This window comes from Eschrichtius robustus, chromosome 16 (genome assembly GCF_028021215.1).
Source record: "Eschrichtius robustus isolate mEscRob2 chromosome 16, mEscRob2.pri, whole genome shotgun sequence".
In the NCBI taxonomy this organism is placed as follows: domain Eukaryota; kingdom Metazoa; phylum Chordata; class Mammalia; order Artiodactyla; family Eschrichtiidae; genus Eschrichtius; species Eschrichtius robustus.
The window spans coordinates 76,457,940-76,480,083 of NC_090839.1; the positions used below are offsets into that span (position 1 = coordinate 76,457,940).

Below are 22,144 nucleotides of genomic sequence, written 5' to 3' on the forward strand. Positions count from 1 at the left end.
GGACCTTTGCGTCACTTCCGGGAGACGCCGACGAACCATACTGTGAGACTACAACTCCCAGTGGCCCTCGCGCCTCGCAGGGGGCAGGGTCAGGCCTGCAGTAAACTTGGCCGCGAGGAGGCGGTCTCGACATTCCTGGATCCGACCGCGCTTTGCCCTCGGGTGTTGTTGCTCACAGCCAGCCAACCAAGCACACACCTCACCTGTGGAATCAGAATTTCAGGGCCAGTTTACTTTCTTAAAGCGCCCACGCGATGCTGATGAGCTGCAAGGTTTTGGAGCCAGGCTTAGAGCAAACTTCGGATCGGACTTTGTATTTGAATCCCAGCTCCATCACTTACTAGTGTGTGAACCTAGGCAGATTTCCTAACCTCTCTGTGATTCAGTTTCCCCAGGTTAGGACCATAATAGGACCTACTTCATAGGGTGTTATGAGAATTAAGTGGCTTAGTATATGTGAAGCATTTAGGACAATGCCTTGCACAACATAAGCATATAATAAATATTAGCTAGTATTCATTCACTATTCCACAAATGCTTATGCGACTGTTTTACATTTTTTAAGGTGGTTTCATTCATTCAGCACTTGCTGCATGTCTGGTACTGTTTAGCACTGGGGGTACAATGCTCCCCTGAAAGAAAACTGGGACTTAGCAGATCATGGGGAAAGAAGGAGGCCACTTTAGGTAGAGGAAACAGTCTGAACAAAATCCTAGAGACAGGAAAGTTCAGGGCAAGTTCAACAGCTGGTATATTGGGGTTAGAATGTGGCAGGGCCTTTCCACACATCCTGGCCTGTCACCCCTGTTCTCCTTCCACTTTCCCCCCTTTTCCTCTCTGTCTCTCTTTCTCTCTCCTTTCCTCTCTTCCTCCCTCTCTCCCCACAGATCCACCTGATGCTGAAGTCAACCTCTTTACCTCCCAAAACAGAAAGGGAATGCACTGAAATGGCCAAGGGAGCTTGAGTAAAGGGTAAAGGAGGTTGAGTGATTTGAAGATCATTGTCACTGAAGATGAAGAAATGCAAATTCAGACTAAAGTAAAGCTACTGATTTTAGAGTGGTTTCTAGTTACACCCAAGACCCTGATCATTTGCAAAGGAAAAATCATATCCAAACTGTTTATTTTTCACTAATCCTTTACTAAGTCATTATGAAATTTTTCGATTTAACAGGGAGGGGGCTTTTTTAGTAAAATTTTTATTGAACTGTAACATAGATTCAGATGAGTGACAGATCATAAGTGTACAGCCTGATGAGTTTCCACGAAGTGAGCACATCTGTATGCCCACATCAAGAAACAGAACATGACCAGAACCCCACCCAAACTCCCTTCTCGTATCCCCCTCCTGTCACTACCCAGCAGGCTTCTTAAATTTTTTTATCGTGAAATATTTCAAACATAGAGACAAGAATAAACACTATTTTAATGAACACCTATGTACCGACAATCCACTAAGCATTGTCAAAACTTCATGTGATACCACATACCACATTCTGCTGTGGTTCGTTTTTGTTTTTAAAGAAAAAATTTAAATACATTTGAGACACCTTAGTTAAATGAACAAGGTTCACTGGACATCCACAAATATCTTTAAAGCACCTACCATGTTCCAGGCCCTTTCATGTGATCATCTCTCTTTATCTGAAAATAATACTTGTACATGATTAAAAATATAAATGATACAAAAGAATATACAGGGGGGAAAAAAATCTCCTTTCCACCCCAATCTCCAGTTCCTTAGCTTCTCTCCCTAGGGGCAAATATAATGATCAGTCTATAGCGTAATCTTCCAGATGTCTCTCTCTGTATTTAGATATAGATACATAAAAGGATATAGATATACGGGTGTATGTATACGTGTAAGAATTGTATAAACATCTATCTATCTATCTCTTGGATGTCTACATGTGATATTGGATATCTCTCTCTGTCTATATATCCTTATCTATATAATCCTTATACATGAACATACATACATATATCTATATCCTTTTATGTACCTATATCTATATACAGAAAGACAGGTCGACAGATCTATCGATAACTATTTATCTGTCTATCTATAACCATCTGTCTGTCTACCTAGAGAGAGAGATGGGATGACATGATTTCTTACACAAATCATGTCATATTTTATGTGCTCTTCTACGTCTTATTTCATTATTCATGTATCTTGCAGCTCATTCTTTAATGCTTATGGATCTCTCCTTTTTTTTTTTATAAATTTATTTATTTATTTTTATTTTTGGCCGCATTGGGTCTTCGTTGCGGTGCGCAGGCTTCTCATTGGGTGGCTTCTCTTGTTGCATAGCACGGGCTCTAGGCGCGTGGGCTTCAGTAGTTGTGGCACTCGGGCTCAGTAGTTGTGGCTCGTGGGCTCTAGAGCACAGGCTCAGTAGTTGTGGTGCACAGGCTTAGTTGCTCTGCGGCATGTGGGATCTTCCCAGACCAGGGCTCGAACCTGTGTCCCCTGCATTGGCAGGCAGATTCTTAACCACTGTGCCACCAGGGAAGCCCTCTCATTCTTTTTTTAAATTTTATTTTTAATTGAAATATAGTTCATTTACAATGTTTCAGGTATACAGCAAAGTTATTTAGTTATACATGCATATATAAATAGGTATTCTTTTTCAGATTGCTTTCCACTATAGGTTATTACAAGACATTGAATATAGTCCCCTGTGCTATACACTAGGTCCTTGTTGATTATCTATTTTACATACAGTAGTGTGTATCTATTAATTCCAAATTCCAAATTTATCCCTCTTCCCTTCTCATTCTTTTTAATGGCAGACTATCATATCATTATATATCATGAAATCTAAAATGTGTTCCTATTGATGAATACCTCTTTTAAATCTTCACAACAACCCTGTAAGGCAGATATTATTGTCCCAACCCTCTTTTTTTTTTTTTTTTTTTTTGCCATATGTCACTGTTTGTGGGATCTTAGTTCCTTGACCAGGGATCGAACCCAGGCCCCCTGCAGTGGAAGCACGGAGCCTTAACCACTGGACTGCCAGGGAATTCCTTGGCCCTCCTAAGAGGCCAAGTGACTTGCCCAGGATTACACTGCTAGCCTGTATTTTAACCCGAATATTATTTCACAGCCATCTGAACTATTGGGAGGTTTGCTGTTTTAGAGCTAGACGCTAACAATGTTTGAGTTGCCACAACTTGGTCTTATGAAGAAGATGGATGGGAGTGAGGACAGCAAAGTAAAAAAAACCCCGAGGATGTCTTCCTTTGTGAGTATAACTAGGTTCTGTAACTGGAGCCAAGCAGAACGTGGGTGTTTTTAACGGATGAATTTTGTTAATGCCTAGATTTTGATGAGGTCCTTAATGGTTCCAGAGCAAGAAGCACACCCTGGAGGAACTTTTGATCAGTCTGGCATCTCCAGTTCATTGTGGGCGTCACATGACCCTAAGCAAATTGCTTCTCTCCCAGTGCCTGTAATAATGTAACCAGCAAGCAGAAAGGTGATAATCATTACTGGCAATTGAATGGCAATTTCAAATGCATAAAGGCATGTAAAACTCATAACAAACTTGTAGGTAGGCAGGAAAAGCAGCTATTACTAACCTCATTTTACAAATGAGAAAACTAAGACTCTGAAAGAGCAGGAAATGGTTAAGCTAGTGACAGAGTGAGGTCCTCTGATTTAGAAGCCACAGAAGACTCTTCTGAATGTATAATTTTATTTTCTAATACTGATCACAGTGGAATAAATCATAACTTGGAAGGGGAGTGGACTGAGAGGAGGCAGAGAACAGAGCATGGGGTAGGGAAGGAGGTGGTGCTGACTCCTTGTTGGGACTAAATCCTGGGTACCATGCCCTCTCTTACTCAACTCCAGCCACTGAGGCCTCAGCTCAGGCAGACCCAATGCCCCACTTTTAAAACAAATATCTTGAAACATTTTATGAAATTAATAGATAATATAAACTTCTGACACACACTATTTTATTTTACTTTGTATGTGTTTTATTTTCCCAAATAGCCACCAAGCTCCTTGAAGACAAGGATAGTATCTTGTATGTCTTAGTACCCTCTCAGTGCATTTCCCATAGTACGTGTTCAATAATGTGTTCTTTTCATTAGTATTATTGAAAGACAATAATAATAATAAATATTGAAGATATATACAGCTGAGTGCACCAACTGTTTTGACTTCTACCGTAATCAATTAGTTTTGCCTTTTCTTGAGTTTCATGTAAAAAGTAGAATTATAAGGTATGTCCTCTTTAGTGTTTGGCTACTTTAAGAAGCCTATAAGATTCATCCATGTTGTTACGTGAACTGAAAGTTCCTTCTTTTTTGATTGCTGAATAGTCTTCAATCGCATGACTATGTCACCATGTATTAATTCTCCTGTTGATCTGGGCTCTTTCCAGTCTTGGGCTCTTGTGAATAAAGCTTTTATCAACATCTTGATACGAGTCTTTTTGTGGACATAAATACTTATCCTCTTCGGTGGGATAGCTGAGTCATTGAGTAAGTGTACATTCAGCTTCAGTAAATACTGCTGTGCTCTAAGTATATTTATAAAGGAAAAATAGGAAAAAAATTTTATTGAAAATATGCATTTAAATATGTAAATGTTGAGATGTGATTTCCCTAGAAGATATAAAGAAATAGAGATTTGCACCTACTTGCAATGACATAGTTTGGATTTATGAAACGACGATTATCATATGAACAAACGTTGAATTTTTTTCTTCATATTTGATATTTTGAAATAAGTATGTGTATATATACTTAGCATTTTTATATGTACTTAGAATCACAGTGAATGAGACACTGGGTGTTGCCTTTAGTGAGGGGATTTTCCAAATACAGCAAAAAGCTCTTGGTAAATGTTCAAACAAAACGAAGTGCAGTCGTCCTTCAATGAACATGATAGTTGAAATCCTGGAAAATTCACGTATATTAAAACCAAGCAAGATATACTTTGGGTTCACATGTAAAATGGAATTAGATGTCTGGGTTGCGGGGAGACACTAAAAAGCCACTCAGACGTAGGAAAATTACTCTTCACACAGGACCATGTTGTGCTTGGCAGGATGGCTAGGCCCTCACCCTCTAAAGGGCTCTGCCCCATTTACAGTGAGATTCAAAACCCCACAAACTTCCAGAATGACGATAGGGGGCAATACCACCCCATTGAGTACCACTGTTCAAGACCTGTTCTGTAAGAACAACCATCTGTGGCTTATTATATTTAACCTAATTAATTAATATTAAATGAAATTAAAATTTCAGTTTCTCAGTCATACTAACCACATATTAACTGCTTAAAAACCACATGTAGCAAAAAGTACCCACAGAGAAAAGCCCAGATCCAGATCATTTCACTAGTTAATTCCTCAAATATTTAAAGAATTAACACCAGTTCTTCACAAACTCATCACAAAAAATAGAAGAGGGGACACTTCCCAACTCATTCTCTGAGGCCTGCATTGCCTGGATATCAAAACCAGACAAAAATGACACGAGAAAAGAAAATTACAGACCAATTTCTCTTACGAATAGAGGCATAAAAATCCTCAGCAAAATACTAGAAAATCTAATACATAGACCATGACCAAGTGGGATTTATCAGAAATGCAAAGTCAGCTTTACATATGAAAATGAATATTAATTCGCTAATACACCATATCAATAGAATAAAGGACAAAAACCACACGATCATCTCAATAGATGAAAAAAAAAGCAGTTGACAACATTGAAAACCCCTTCATGATCAAAACACCTAACAAACTAGGAATAGAAGGGAACTTCCTCAATATGATAAAGGGCATCCACAAAAAATCCACAGCTAATATCATACTTAATGATGAAAGACTAAAAGCTTTTTCCCTAATATCAGGAACAAGACAAAAATGTCTACTTCTATTTGAATGTTGAAGAATGTTGCCACTTCTATTTAATGTTGTAATGGAGGCTCTAGTCAAGGCAATTAGGCCAGAAAGTGAAATAAAAAGCATCCCGATTAGAAAGGTTTGCAGAGGACATAATCTTGTATATAGAAAATCCTAAGGAATCTACAAAAATCTATTTGAACTAATAACAAGTTCAGCAGAGTTGGAGCGTAAAAGATCAATAGACAAAAATCAATTGTATTTCTAGACACTTGTAATGAAGAATCCAAAAAGGAAATTAGGAAAGTAATTCCATGTACAAGAGCACCAAAAAGAATAAAATACTTAGGCATAAATTTAACAAAAGAGGTTCAAATATATACGATGAAAACTACAAAGCACTGTTGAAAGAAAATAAAGATCTAAATAAGCAGAAAGACATCCTATGCTCATGGATCATAAATTAGCGCTTTCACTGCTGTGGCCTATGTTCAATCCCTGGATGGGGAACCAAGATCCCACAAGCTGAGTGGCGTAGCCAAAAAAAAAAAAAGTGTTTTTTTTTTTTTATTCCACATGTAAGTGAAATCATACAGTGTTTGTCCTTCTCTATCTGACTTATTTCACTTACTATAATGCCTTCAAGCTTCATCCATGTAGTTGCAAATGGTAGAATTTCCTCATTTTTAACAGCTGAATAATATTCCATTGTATATATATATATATATATATATATATATATATATATATATATATTCCACAAATTCTTCATCCATTCATCCATCAATGGACACTTAGGTTGTTTCCATGTCTTGGCTATTGTAAATAATGCTGCTATGTACATAGGGGTGCAGATATCTTTTCAAATTAGTGTTTTCGTTTCCTTTGGATATATTTGCAGAAGTGGAATTTCTGCATCATATGGTAGTTCTTTTAATTTTTTGAGGATCTTCTATACTGTTTTCCATAGTGGCTGTGCAAATTTACAATCCCACCAACAGTGCCCAAGTGTTCCCTTTTCTATACGTCCATGCCAGCATTTGTTACCTCTGGTCTTTTTGATGATGGCTCTTCTAAGAGGTGTGAGGTGACATCTCATTGTGGTTTTGATTTGCATTTCCCTAATGACTAGTTTTTTTTTTTTTTGGCCGCGCCACTCGGCTTGCGGGATATCAGTTCCCCGACCAGGGATTGAACCCTGGCACGGCAGTGAAAGCCCCGAATCCTAACCACTAGGTCACCAAGGAACTCCCATGACTAGTGCTGTTGAGCATCTTTTCAAGTACCTGTTGGCCTGTTGGCCTTTCGTATTTCTTTGGAGAAACATCTATTCAGTTCCTTTGCCCATTTTTAAATTGGATTATTTCCTTTTTTTGCTATTGGATTGTATGGTTTCTTTATATATTTTGGATATGAACCCAGCAATCTGTACTTTTAAAAAAAATTTATTTATTTTATTAATTTATTTTTGGCTGCACTGGGTCTTCGTTGCTGCGTGCGGGCTTTCTCTAGTTGCAGTGAGTAGGGGCTACTCTTCATTGTGGTGCACGGGCTTCTCATTGCGGTGGCTTCTTTGTTGCGGAGCACGGGCTCTAGGTGCGCGGGCTCAGTATTTGTGGCTTGCAGGCTCAGTAGTTGTGGTGCAAGGGCTTAGTTGCTCCGTGGCATGTGGGATCTTCCCGGACTAGGGATTGAACCCGTGTCCCCTGCATTGGCAGGCAGATTCTCAACCACTGCACCACCAGGGAAGTCCCAGCAATCTGTACTTTAACAAGCCCTCTGGTGCACACTAAAGTTTGAGAACCACTGGCATAAGGCAATGTAAAAGGTAAAGGCGGGATTCAAACCATAGCATGATCTAAGCTAACATATACTGAGTGCTATGGTTTCCCAGGAGCTCATGTGATTTCCACAACCACCTTATGCTGTGTTGATACTATTGTTATTCCCATTTGACACGTCAAGAAATTAAGGTGCAGAGAGATGGAGAGACTTGTCTAAGATCATAGAGCTACTGAATAGCGGAGTTGGGACCCCAAAACCAGGTTTCTCCACCGCCAAAGCCCATGCTATCAAGCACTGTGTCAGCATTTCCCCTGAGTGTGGGCCACAAGCATCACTGGTAGAGATGAGGTAGTCTCAGGGGGTACCTGAATGTTCATTTTACACTCTAACAGCTATGTATTTTTAAAAAATATTTATTTACTTGGCTGCGCCAGGTCTTAGTTGTGGCCCGCAGGATCTAGTTCCGTGATCAGGGATCTAGCCTGGACCCCCTGCAATGGGAGCTCAGAGTGTTAACCACTGGACCACCAGGGAAGTCCTATGTATTTATTTTAATGTGTCATAGAAAAAATATATATAACTAGCATTCCAAGCTCATGATTTCAATAGTAACATCGTTTCCCTTTAAAATGAGTGAATTTTATTAAAAATTAGTTGCTTTAATGAAAAGTATTTATTTGGCCATACTGTGAGGCTGTGGGAACTTAGTTCCCTGACCAGGGATTGAACCCAGGCCCTCAGCAGTGAGAGTGCTATGTCCTAACCACTGGACCACCAGGAAATTCCCTTTAGTGAAAAAAAATTTTTTTTTTTTAGCTGCACCACATGGGATCTTAATTCCCCGACGGAACCTGTACCCACTGCAGTGGAAGCACAGAGTCCTAACCACTGGACCGCCAAGGGAATTCCCAAAAAATCTTAATAAATGTACTGTCATGCACAGATATCACAAATATGGTAGAGACGGTTAACAGTGAAGTATGGGAAATACTGCTAAGCCAACCTCAGTTACTTTAAAAATATATAACGATTTGTGCATTTTACTGTATATAAATAGTACCTTATTTTTTAAATTTTATTTATTTATTTATTTATTTATTTTTGGCTGTGTTGGGTCTTCGTTGCTGTGTGCGGGATTTCTCTAGTTGTGGCGAGCGGGGGCTACTCTTCTTTGCAGTGCGTGGGCTTCTCATTGCAGTGGCTTCTCTTGTTGCGGAGCACAGGTTCTAGGCGCGTGGGCTTCAGTAGTTGTGGCACGTGGGCTCAGTAGTTGTGGCTCACGGGCATAGTTGCTCTGCGGCATGTGGGATCTTCCTGGATCAGGGCTCGAACCTGTGTCCCCTGCGTTGGCAGGTGGATTCTTAACCACTGTGCCACCAGGGAAGTCCCCCTACAAGTCCTTTTTTAAGGTACTGTTGGGACTTCCCACATGCCGTGGAGCAGCTAAGCCTGTGTGCCAGAACTACTGAAGCCTGCATGCCCTAGAGCCCACGAACCGCAACTACTGAGCCCGTGTGCTGCAACTACTGAAGCCCGAGCGCCTAGAGCCCATGCTCCGCAACAAGAGAAGCCACCACAATGAGAAGCCCTCGCACCACAACGAAGAGTAGCCCCCGCTCGCCACAACTAGAGAAAGCCTGCGCGCGCAGCAATGAAGACCCAACGCTGCCAAAAATAAATAAATTAAAAAAAAAGAAAGGGGACTTGTAAAATAGACTGGATTCTAGGTAAAAATGTGCATGCTGAAGCATTAAGAGGGAGGTGTATTGCAGTCAACCTCCTACTTTGAAATGCATCACAAAAATAAGTTGAACTAAGTAAAGGATAGATTTGCATGGAAGGTTGGCTACAAGACAAAGCAACTAGAACAAAACATTCATTGTAGAACCCAGGTGGTACATACATCAGTACTCATTGTGTAAGTTCTTTCAACTTCTCTGTAGGTTTGGAAACTTACATGTTGGGGAAAAAATGCATACCGATTGTCCCACACAGTGAATGAATGAGTAAATGAATAAAGGAATTAACAAATAAGCAAAGCCTCAAAGACTAGACAATTTGCTGAAAGACTTTCTTTACACGCTCCTGTATATATTCCAAAGTGAGCTTACTGCTTTTATAATAGAAGAAAATGTTTTTTCGGAGAGAAAAACGGCACAAGAGTCAATTGATAAAATAGGCATTTATTCTGAAGGCATAATGCCAAGAAATTCCCCGAAAGCAGCTTGGAAGTGGAAGAAAACTGCTGCGCCTCCATCAAAGGGGAACAGGACCTCAGCACTTTTCTACATCCCAGCCGTGTAGGGATGGCTGGGGGCAGAGCTCATGGGTGGGCTCTGGGCTGTGGGTCTGGGGTCGGTCCGACCTGCCCGCCTGTCAGTGTGGGCCCAGGTCAGTGTGTCCTATGTTCCAAGGAGTCAGAGTGTCAGGAGAACTGGCAGAGGAAGTCGTGCAGAGGCAGGGCCAGGAGCCCTGACAGCGAGATCCCCAAGGTGTCGGAGATACAGGCGGTTGCCATGGCAAACTCCCGGTGCTCACTGCTGGTCTGGGGAGGGTGGGGAGCAGGCGTGAGGCTTCAGTCCTAGCTACCCCTGCCTGGCACTTTCCCAGAGGGGCCACCCACCCACAGCCCTCGACCGGCTGGTGCTGACCTCCAGGGCAATGTTGTGAAAGGTGTTCACGTAGGCCGCGCCCCCCAGGAGTCCCTCATACAGAATGATCAGGAAGACAAGGTAGATGCTCGGCAGGAAGCTCAGCCACACGTCCGCCAGCAGGAAGGCCAGGTTGAGGCACTGTGGGTGCAGGTGGAGGGGAGGGCTGAGCCTGGGACCAGAGATGGGCAGGAAGGGAGGTGCCATCCCGTCCAGCGGGCCCCGGTTCTGAGAGAAGCTGATGAGGGTGAGGGCTGACAGGCCTGGATCAAATCCCAACACCCAGCTGGCCTACCAGACCCTGGGATCTGGGGTAGGCCTTCTCCCTACCGCATCCCAGCATCCTAGACCTTGGGGGTCTCCTCCCTTTGCCCATGTCACTCCTACCGCCTGCGATGCTATCCCACCTTCCGCCACTTGGGCTCTCCTAGTCACCACCGTTCACAGCTCAGCTTGGATCAGGGTCACTCTCACTCCTATGATCTCATTCCTCTTCCCAAAGTCTCCCTGGATGGAGAGGTTCCCCTCTATTTTACCAAACTGAGGCTATGGTGAGACCAGAGGTTCTCAACTAGGCGTGACTTTGCTGCCTAGGGGACATTTGGCAACATCTGGAGATGTTCCTGGTTGTTACAACTGGGAAGGGAGGGTGTTACGGGCATGTAGTGGGCAGAGGCCAGAGATGCTGCTCGACATCCTACAGCTCACAGGACAGCTTCACAACAAAGAAGGATCCAGCCCGAAATGCAGTAACGCCAAGGGTGAGAAACCGGGGCTTAGATGTTCCCACGCCTTCTAAGAAGGCTCGCTGACCCCACCCAAGGGTGTAGGTCCCTTTCTCTGTGCCCCAGTCCTTCAGGGGATCCCACTGTCCCAGTCCTCAGCGCACAGGGTTGCCTCCCCAGTGTGTAGGCCACCCCAGTGGTTCACATGCTTAACATACACACAGATCACTTGTGGATCTTGTTACCTACACAGGCCTTGCCCTCAGAGGTTCTAATTCAGGAAGAGTGAGGTGGGCTCAGAGATCTGCATTTAAAAGAACACACCCTGGTAATACTAATATGACCCTAGAAACACTGCAAATGCTTTCATCTGGAGCATTAGGCCAGACACTTTCTGTAACGGAATTAAATGATTATAAGCTGCTAATTCTATGAAGCAGCCTTGGTTAAAATTATAGCTAAAATCATAAGCTACACATTTCAGTGGCATCTAATGAAGAACCCTGAGTTAAGAACTGTTGATACAGGGACTTCCCTGTCAGTCCAGTAGTTAAGACTCCGTGCTTCCACTGCAGGGGGCACGGGTTCGATCCCTGGTCAGGGGACTAAGAACCCAAATGCCCCGCGGTGCAGTCAAAAAAAAAAAGAATTGTTGATACAATCTGGGACTTTGCGGGTACAAAGCCCTGGGGTGGCAGTCCTGCTCAGACAAATAAGGAAGAAAGTTAGAGGATATTTGCCTGCTGTTGACATAACATTAAAGTGTAATCTACCCTAATTCTCTATATCGTTATCACAGAATTGAGCTAAAATTATTAAAAAGGGCAAAGAACTTTCCTGTAAGAGTTGAAGCTTTATTTTAAAGGCGATTTTTTATATGCCCTTCTGGTCCCAAGATTATGGCCCAGAGGGATATTAGAGTCACCGAGAATAATTTGGAGGTTGCCAATGACTTGTTTTAAAGTGTTTTCAAGTCTGACCACGGAGAACTCTGACATTTAGAAACAAGTAAGAAGACATGAATGTTTAAAATCATGTTTTCTTTCCAAAACAAAAAGAGTTGAAGGTTTTTTTAATAGTTACCTTCAGTGGCTGTAGACATGTGACAATGAAACATGAATGCTGGTTACATAAAACTCCTTTTGTTAGACTGTTGCAGGTATTTTCCTTCATTTAAAGCTTAATCACTTACATGACCTTTGCCATGAATTTGCTCACCAGCCTTGAGATAAATAACCTGTTGACTACAATGTCACTGATTCTATTGTAATTAACCATCCAGGATAAAAGAACTGGACATTATCCTATCGTTGGAAACATTATTTGAAAACCTGCCTCTCTGCATGAGGCTTGGGCAAATAATTATTAAATAAGTGCTTCTAGCTGATTTAAGACACAATACAAATTCTTGAAGTTCTTTCATTCTTCGCATTTCTATTTCTTACAGCCATGCCTGATTTATACATGAGGAAACTGAGGCTCAGATAAGTTCAGGGACCTGCCCTAAATCACGCAGCTACTGAGTACAGAAGCTGGGATCTGCACCCAGGTTCGCCTGGCTCCTGAGGCCACTCATTTTACACAGAGCCCTGCTGGCCTCCATTCCCCGTGTTTAGAACATGACGGTATGCAATCAATAACCCCTGCTGAGGGAGGGAAGCATGGGGCCTAGGGAAGCTGGGAGCCAAGGCAGGCGGAGAGTGAGGGCCAGGGGCTCAGTACCTGTAGCAAGGCCAGGGCCCATGTGTGGCGGATGCGACAGCAGCGGAGAGAGGAGCGGGAGGCAAAGACGCCGGCCTGGTACAGCATCTGGTACCTTCAAGGGGGCAGGGAGTAAGAGGAAGCCCCTCCGGTGCCTACTCGGCAGGGCAGCCCCTCCCAACCCCAGTCCTTATCATCAAAGTCCTGCCCCCCAGCCCACCGACGTGCTGCCACCCACCCTCAATCTTCTCACCAGCGGTATTGCTGAGCGTGACTCAGGAACGTGTTCCGGAAGAAGAGGAGTTCAAACTGCAGCAAAGGCCAGACGGGGGAGATGGACGGGGATGTGTGGGTCCCCACCCTCATCACTATTTCCACACCCCTCCCGGCAGCCCTCACTCACGAGTCCCTGGTTGATGAAATACTCAGCAAAGTAAACCAGCACCAAGGGGACGATGTAGCGCAGCAGGCCCTGGAAGGGTCAGGAGACATAAGCGGGAGGCTGGGAGATGAACACTGGCCGCAGGGGACACGCCAGAGCCACCGTCCGTACCTTAAACACGGTCCACCTTTCCTGAAGGGACAGGTGTGAGCTGGAGCCTGCAGGGGGGCAGGGAGAGAAGGGCAGGTGAGGTCGGCACACTGACTCAGAAAAGGGGTGCTGGTGTGCAAGAATCAGCCAGCCAACACAACAGTGTGAATGCACATATGCCACTGGACTGTACAATTAAAAATGGTTAAATTGGCAAACTTCATGGTATGGATACTTTACCATGATTAAAAAAAAAAAAGTAACTAGATGAGACTTCTTCATGGTTCTTGTACAGCTTGATGGCGGTACACCCCTACCCCAGCCACAATGGGCCCTTCTTTCTGTTTTTGAACACCCAAGCTCATTCCCACCACAGGGCCTTAGCACTTGCTGTTCCCTCTACCTGGAACCTGTTCACCTGGATGTGCACAGGGCTGACTCCTTGTCATTCATATTTCAGCCCAATGAGATGTCCTCAAAAAGGCCTTCACTGACCACCTTCTCTAAATAGAACCCCTTTCCTCCCCCCATCTGTCATTTCTTGCTTTTTTTTTTTTTGGCCGCACTGCATGGCATGTGGGATCTTAGTTCTCCAACCAGGGATCAAACCCGTGCCCCCTGCAGTGGAAGCGCGGAGTCCTAACCATTGGACCACCAGGGAAGTCCCCCCATCTGTCATTTCTAAGCACATCAATCTGTTATGTTCTTCTAGTACTTATCAACGTGTGAAAACAACGTGCTTCCAATTCAGTTATTTGTTTATGAATGGTACAACACATAGTCAGTACTCAGTGAGTATTTCTTGAGTAGATGAATGTGATTGGCTCTCACCATAACCAGCACGCCTATCCACTTCCTCTTCTGACTGCCCACAGTAGAGAGGAAAAGGCTGAAACTCAGAGAAAGTGACCACTCTGACGGTCACTGTGTCTCCTACCTGGCTTCGACTCTGGGGCCTCGCTGTTTATCAGGGGCTGCCGGGCTGCCGTGTCTGCATCCCCTTCCCCTCCAGGGTCCTGGGGCCCAGGAGACGTGAGCAACAAGAAATAGCTAGAAGTGGGCAGAATGAAAAGAAGATTGAAGAGCCTCTGTCGGGCTGGAAAGGTCACTTCCTCCCAGGGCAGCCCCCCTCATTCCTCCTCTCTGCCAAGGCCCTCCATCCCCCGCCAGAGAACTCCAACCACGCAAAAATGCTTCTTTCTCTGGAACTGAAATGTATCTTCTTGTTGTTTCCTTTTTTTTTTTTTTTTTAATTAATTAATTAATTTATTTATTTTTGGCTGTGTTGGGTCTTCGTTTCTATGCGAGGGCTTTCTTTAGTTGCGGCAAGCGGGGGCCACTCTTCATCGCAGTGCGCGGGCCTCTCACTATCGCGGCCTCTCTTGTTGTGGAGCACAAGCTCCAGACGCGCAGGCTCAGTAATTGTGGCTCACGGGCCTAGTTGCTCCGCGGCATGTGGGATCTTCCCAGACCAGGGCTCGAACCTGTGTCCCCTGCATCGGCAGGCAGATTCTCAACCACTGCGCCACCAGGGAAGCCCCTTCTTGTTGTTTCTAATCCATGGGCCCTCGTTTTGATTCCTGGCTCACACCAAGCGTGTCAGCCCTGTTTTCTTGTTGTTTTTCTAATAATCACTCTAGCTACCATTTATCACGTGTTCATTTTGTGCTAGGCCAGAAGTTTCCAAAGTTTGGTCACTTATGTTTTGCCTTCATGATATTTGCCATATCCACATTCCCTCTGTGTATAATATTTTTTATTTAATATTTCCCTTTCAATTGATTCACTTTTTCTACATGGCCTTATCCTAAGTGATAATCTGTGAAATCACAGGTTTGGTCGACCAACTGAAACTTTTCCTAATTCACATGAAAATACACACAAAATGAACAGAGTTTATCCTTGTCCCCTCATTGTGGGAACCACATTGTAATGAATGCTTCACGCATGTCACCGCACGGGGAAGCAAGGAAAGCCACCACTATTTGAAATATGGGAAAACCGAGGGCCAGAAACGTAAAGTAACTCATCCCATACAACACAGTTAACAAGTGGCAGCTCCAGGACTCAAACTCGGGGCTATCAGAGTCCAGAATCCACATCCCCCCACATGGCTGTAGGGATCTGAAGATTGGGATCGTGATCAAGTTCTCCCTCCTCGAGTCCCTCTTCCTCCCAGCCCAGGCCGCTTACCTGGCCAGCAGCAGGGCGGGTATACCCAGCATGGACAGCAGGGTGTGCTGGGGAGAGAGGCCAGCCTGGGTGAGGCCCAGGTAGGACAGTGCCCCCAGCAGCCCTGCTCCCCCAGTACCTGAGGACCACCAGGAGATCACAGCCCTGAGAAGGAGAACACAGTAGCACTAAGAAGGACCAAAGCCAGCAGTGGGACCCCCTCCCGTCACTCCCTGCTCTGCCTGCTTACCTGGGGTAGAAGGCGGTGAGTGCAAGGAAGGTGACCTCCCCCAGACCTGAAGAGATGCTAGCCAAGACCACACCTGGGGAAAGACAAGCATGGCCATACCTACCTAGCCTTTCCCCAATAGCCTCAATCCCCTAAGGGGTGTGGCCACAGCCTCCTCTGCATCTGCAGAGAGGGGCTAAAAACAGATCCCTAGGATAGGCTGGGCTCCAGATCTGAAGTAGAACCAACCCCTTCCTCTGCATGTCCTCTCACAGGGAATGGTACCTCCATCCGCCCAGTTATCAAATCAGGAGTAAGAACTCATTCTTTTTTTTTTTTTCTTTTTTCTTTGGCCACGCTGCGAGGCTTGTGGGATCTTAGTTCCCCAACCAGAGACTGACCCCAGGCCACGGCAGTGAAAGCACCGAGTCCTAACCACTGGACCGCCAGGGAATTCCCAAGAACTCATCCTTGGTGCCTCCTCCACCTCCATCACAGACGCTTGGTGACTCTGCTCATCTTGATCTCCATCTAATCTGTCCGTTTCCTCCCATCTTCCCCACCGCCTACCCCTCCAAATCGACCTCATCTCCCTTCCCCTATTGTGACAGTCTTAGCATGCTTCTCAGGGGTTACAAAAATAATCCCTCTCCTCTGGGAAGCTGGGGAGATTACCCCCACCAATGCTCTGTTGTAGTTCCTTGGAACCCCCCACCTGACACAAAACCTCACACTCACCACACAGGCTGATTCCCACCGAATGAGAAAAGGCAACCAGGATGAAGCTTCCAGCAGCACAAATCCCACTGGTGAGCACCCGGGGGCTGAAGGGAGATACGGGCCGGGGGGGATGGTCAGCTGCCATTCTCAGCTCCCCAGACCTCCCGCCACCTCCTCTGCTCTCCCAGCCTCCCCACTCTCAGATCCCACCTGCCTTTCCTCCCGCCACCTCCACCCAGACCTGTAGGGCAGCAGATGAAGGCCAAGAGGAGCCAGCAATTTGATGATGAGGGTGGGAAGGATGTCTGCCAGGAGCACCGCCTGGGACCGGAGAACAGAGTAAGACCCCAGATCTTCCCAGGGACAACCCTCCCAACCAAGTGGCCAAGGAAAGATAGAAACCAGCCCATTAGACCTGCTACAAACACAGGCTCTGAAGTCACACAGATCTGAGTTCCAGTCCCAGGTCTGCCGCTCCTTAGCTGTGGGTCAAGGTATTCACATTCTCTGAGCTTCAGTCTCCTTATTTGGAAAACGGGGATGATTACAGAGCCTAACTCACAGTACTGTTGTATGGATTCAATAAGCTAATACATGCTGCACACAGAAAGGGCTCAGTAAATGGCAGTCTTAATCAGTAGAGTCATGATAGTACCAGCTGGGTGCTGAGGGGGTGTGGGTGGGGTCTATAGACCCAGAGTAAGGGTAAAGGGAGGACCAGATGGGTACTCACAGCTGTGGAGACAGAATTGCAGTCAAATCGAGATGAGCTATTATGGGAGGTGGGTGTTGGGTCTGGGTCCACCTGATGGGAGACAAGAAAATCTTTCACCCAGGGAGGCAGGAGGGCAGACAAACAGGGCCAGGCTCCATTCCCAGCTCTGCTCTAACTTGAAGGATGGCCTTGGGTCAGCACTGGCTTCTTAAGACCTCAGTTTCTCTATGTGCACAAGGGGGAAGGGGAGGTTTCCACAGAAGTCTCAAACTAATGGTCCACACGCCAAAGATGGCCTTGTTAGTGGACTTTATTTGGGTAACACACTCGGGAACTTTCATTTAAAAAATCTGGGTTTCCAGAAAAATCTGTTCTTGGACCAAATTCCCTGTTGGACCTGCAAGGTGGTAGCTGTTCCCCTTGGGGCTGCATCCTCCAGCTCATCATAGACAAGAGGTTCTCGACCAGAGATGATTATACCCTTCAGGGAACATCTGGCAATGTCTGGAGACATTCTTGTTTGTCACAACTGGAGGGTGAGGGATATGCCATTGTCATCCAGTGGGTAGAGGCCAGAGATGCTGCTAAACATCCTACAATGCACAGGAAAGTCACACAACAAAGAATTATCCAGCCCAAAACATCAACAGTGCTGGGGTTAAAAAACCATGGCTTAGACCATAGTCCCACCTGGCCAACGTTTGAGTTTGCAATTGCTTTACAAGAACAAATTGATTCTTAAAGACCCTTCCTGTTCTGAGGTCTGGGAACTTTAGCCATCTTGCCCCACCCCTTAGCCACCTCATTCCATGAATTTTTCAAGTGGGTTTCTGCCCAAGGGTGAGTCCCTCATCTTCCCATAGGGACTAAACATGGTGGTGGTGGTAGAGAGGGTCACTTACATGGCTCTGGTTCCCAGGTGCTCTCTGGTGACTGAGGATGTCGTGGGCAGCGCTGAGCATCACCACGTAAGAGAAGTTGTTGCAGAGGCCCAGGAGCCTGGAGTGAGCAGGACAGATCCCCCCACCCCCCAGTTTTATTGAGATATAATTGACATAGAAAAATAGACATATAATTATATACAATCTATCCACAGTCCTAGCACCAAACCTCCCCCTTTCCTGTGCTTTCTTTTTTCTCTATCGCCAGACCCCATCCCCACTTAGTGCGAAGGTTAGAAATACAGGCTTTGGGACAACAAACTTAGGTTCATATCTAATCTCTGAGACTCTCCCAGGAAGAGAAGGAAGTTATCCTTGATGACTCTCTCCTCCAAGCTCCCACCGTGATCCAGTTCCCGGGGCATTTCTCATCCACTGATCCACTGTCTCTGACTGTGGTATGGTAGAAAGATCCTGGGGGCTTGAAACCCAAAGGACTATGTTCAGGTCCCAAGTCTGCCACTTCCTACTTGAGTGGCCTCAGTCTACTCATGTGTAAAATGGGGATCCAAATTTCTCTCCTGACTATCTCACAGAGTGCTGTAGGGATCAAAACAAGATGATACCCTTTATGATCCATGAAGGATCTGGTTCACTTATTCTCATCTCCCAGAGCTGCCATCAGTGATGGGACGGGAACAGGGCCCAGCACCAGAATATCATGTGTCCTTTTCACAAGCCTCTGAAGTGGTACTGCTGCTCTTCCCATTTTACTGCTGAGAAACTGAGGCTCAGAGAGAGAGCCTCACTTCCAACCCAATCTGTTACCCAAGTCCTTGATGTTTAGGTTAGTGCTAGAAGTATTTCCCAAAGCTCAGTATTCGAATGATTTTAGGAGGTAGATGGATGACTTTTAAAAGGTAATGATGCATTTATTTAAACGTGCATTAGGAAAATACTGGCTTTCCGTCCAGAGTAGTGATTCATAGTTTTTTTTAAAAAAAGTACATGTATTTACAAATTTAAAGGCTGAATTGGATCTCCAAAATATACAAGCAGCTCATACAGCTCAATATCAAAAAAACAAAAAACCCAATCCAAAAATGGGCAGAAGACCTAAATAGACATTTCTCCAAAGAAGACATACAGATGGCCCAAACACATGAAACGATGCTCAACATCACTAATTATTAGAGAAATGCAAATCAAAACTACAGTGAGGTATCACCTCACACCAGTCAGAATGGCCATCATCAAAAAATCTACAAACAGTAAATGCTGGAGAGGGTGTGGAGAAAAGGGAACCCTCATACCCTGTTGGTGGGAGTGTAAATTGATACAGCCACTATGTAAAACAGTATGGAGTTTCCTTAAAAAACTAAAAATGGAACTACCATATGACCCAGCAATCCCACTCCTGGGCATATACCCAGAGAAGACTATAATTCAAAAAAACACATGCACCCCAATGTTCACAGCAGCACTATTTACAATAGCCAGGACATGGAAGCAACCTAAATGTCCATCAATGGAGGAATGGATAAAGAAAATGTGGTACATAATTACAATGGAATATTACCCAGCCATAAAAAGGAACGAAATTGGGTCATTTGTGGAGATGTGGATGGACCTAGAAAGTGTCATACAGAGTGAAGTAAGTCAGAAAGAGAAAAGCAAGTATCGTATAATAACGCATGTATATGGGATCTAGAAAAATGGTATAGGTGATCTTATTTGCAAAGCAGAAATAGATACATAGACGTAGAGAACAAATGTACGGATACCAAGGGGCAAAGGGGTGGGGAGGCAGGAATTGGGAGACTGGGATTGACACATATACATTATTGATACTATGTATAAAATAGACAAGAGATGGGAACATACTGTATAGCACAAGGAACTCTACCTAATGCACTGTGGTAACCTAAATGGGAGTGAAGTCCGAAAGGGAGGGGATATCTGTATGTGTATGGCTGATTCATTTTGTTGTGCAGTGGAGGCTAACACCACATACTAAAGCAACCATACTCCAATAAAAATTAATAAAATAAAATAAAGTCCTCACAACACGGCAAGACACCTGCTATCATCCCATTTTACAGACAAGAAAACGAAAATTCAGAGAAACTAAAATCAAGAAGATAACCGATGACATTGAGATTTGTCTAGAAATTAAATGATTTGTTACTGATATTCATCTCAGAAATGGTCACACAGAAAATTTCAGAGACACGAATTCTGAATTTGAATAGATATTATTTTCATGAAAAAATAAAATAAAGGCTGAGTTGGTTGGAGTAAAAACATGAAGAAAATATCCCTACAGGTCATATGAGAAGCTGGCCAAAAGGTGAAGGTGATAAGGGAATGAGTGAAATTTGGGAAATTTACACATGGCCTCAGGGCAAACCAAGCGGTTCAGTAAATATTTTGTGGATTCAGCTCCTTTTTGGAAGCTCAACTCTCTTTTCTCACCCCTCTTGTTGCTTCCCTCTTCCCACCCTACTTTTATTTCTTCAGGCCACTCACCAGAAGCCCACCGCGTTCTTCCAAAGGGCGCCCTGACGGTCCTGCGGCAGGGGCCTAGGTGCCGGATCGGCCTCCTCTCCTGGAAGGGGGAAAAGAAGAGGGCCTGACCCCTACCCCACTCTCAGGTGCACGATGGGCCAACGGGCGTTCTCCCGGGACCGAGGAAGTCAATCCCGTGAGGGTGGGCAGGAATGAATACTCACCCTCCGAATCCGAAAGGCGCCGCCGAGAGCCCGCACAGCCTCCCATGGCATCAAGTTCAGGTCCCCCGAGGGGTCCAAAGTCAGCGAGAGTTCAGAGTTGGCTCCGATGAGGCGGATGAGGGTCTACGACAGGCGAGAGGGATCAACGCCCCATTGCCGGTCCCAGCTCCGGCTTCTCCGCTGCACTGGCGGCCCCACGAGCCACGGCCCTAACCCCAGGTTCCACCTCGCGCCCTCGTACGCCCCACCACGCCCCACCCGTCGGACTCTGCCCTCGCCCCCTCTAAAGCAGGGGGCCCTGCAGCCTGTACCTTTAAGAGCACCTAAACGTTCCGCACCCAGGAATGACGGGTCACGTGACAGCACCTGTGGGTCCCTCATCACGTGCCTGAAGGTCCTCACCACTTCCGGGTCTTTTCTCGATCTTCTCTTTAGACCTTCCCAGCTTCGGGGCGGGGGACTGAGAGAGGCTGGGAGAACCCTGGAACCACCGGCTTAACACTGGGGTGGGTAGGATCAGCAAGAGGAACCATGACGTTAGCTGGGGACGCCCAAGGCCGTGACCTACCGTACCAGCACTAATCATGGCTGCCAGTGGCTTCAGCTCCTCTGCAACTGCCGGCAATAAATATGGCCACCTGCCTAGCGGGTACTGTTTCTGGCTGACAACAAAGGCAGCCAGCTTCAGGTCATTCTTATTTCTATCTGTTGCCTTTAGATTGCTTTAGAAACTGCAAATAAAGATAACACCCACCTAAAAAGATTTCATGAATTGTCTGTTGGCAGTATCCAAGGTGGTTAAGAGAGCCCTTTTCTCAAATTACCTTAGAACCAAAGTAGTAGTTCAACCCTGGTTTTACAGATGAGAAAACAAAAAAGGAAAGTTACTGATGAACATACAACGTTAGACCTAAAGGTGACCCTAGAGACTCGGCAATAAGAAATAGAGCACCGGAGGCAGGGGTGCTGGCTGAGCTGGCTGCCGCAGGATTCCTGCCTGCATTAAGGGTGCTTAGACCAGATGATTCTAAGGCCCAAGATTCTGATTCTGTGATCTCATCTAGTTCCTCTAATTGGAAATTTGGAAAGTGAGGCTCAGGGAGGGGACCCAAGGAAGAGGTGTCGATTAAGGTCACTTCACAAAGTCCCAGATAAGCAGCGATTATTCTCTTACCTTCCTCTAGGTGGTAAAGCAACATCCTGAATTTTCTTCATCACGTCTTTCCCCTGCTAATCTCTCCTGTGGGCTTCCAACAGTCAGTGCCCACCTCTCCCAGCTCTTTCTCACCACCAGGCCCTCAGACTGCTGTTTGAAATGTACCCCCTTTGGTCTGCTTCCCAGATCACTCAACCAATGAAAAATGGGGTCCTACTACCCATGCAGGGCTCTAGAAATTCAGCAACATGTCATACATGGCCTCCACCTTCAAGGAA

The 22,144-nt window shown here is 45.2% G+C and overlaps 1 protein-coding gene across 1 annotated transcript; it reads right to left on the minus strand.

The window, feature by feature from the left end:
- Nucleotides 1–9,815: 9,815 nt before the first annotated feature.
- CLN3 (CLN3 lysosomal/endosomal transmembrane protein, battenin) lies at nt 9,816–21,261 on the minus strand. The gene is made up of 16 exons (XM_068566184.1): nt 21,022–21,261; nt 20,711–20,833; nt 20,508–20,586; nt 18,000–18,096; nt 17,116–17,187; nt 16,624–16,703; nt 16,401–16,486; nt 15,684–15,756; nt 15,455–15,598; nt 14,199–14,311; nt 13,283–13,329; nt 13,133–13,201; nt 12,983–13,038; nt 12,751–12,844; nt 10,304–10,444; nt 9,816–10,197 (listed from the first exon to the last, which is right to left on the minus strand). Exons 2-16 carry the CDS (start codon nt 20,754–20,756, stop codon nt 10,078–10,080), a joined length of 1,317 nt encoding a protein of 438 aa, XP_068422285.1. The 5' UTR covers nt 20,757–20,833; nt 21,022–21,261; the 3' UTR covers nt 9,816–10,077.
- Nucleotides 21,262–22,144: the final 883 nt, after the last annotated feature.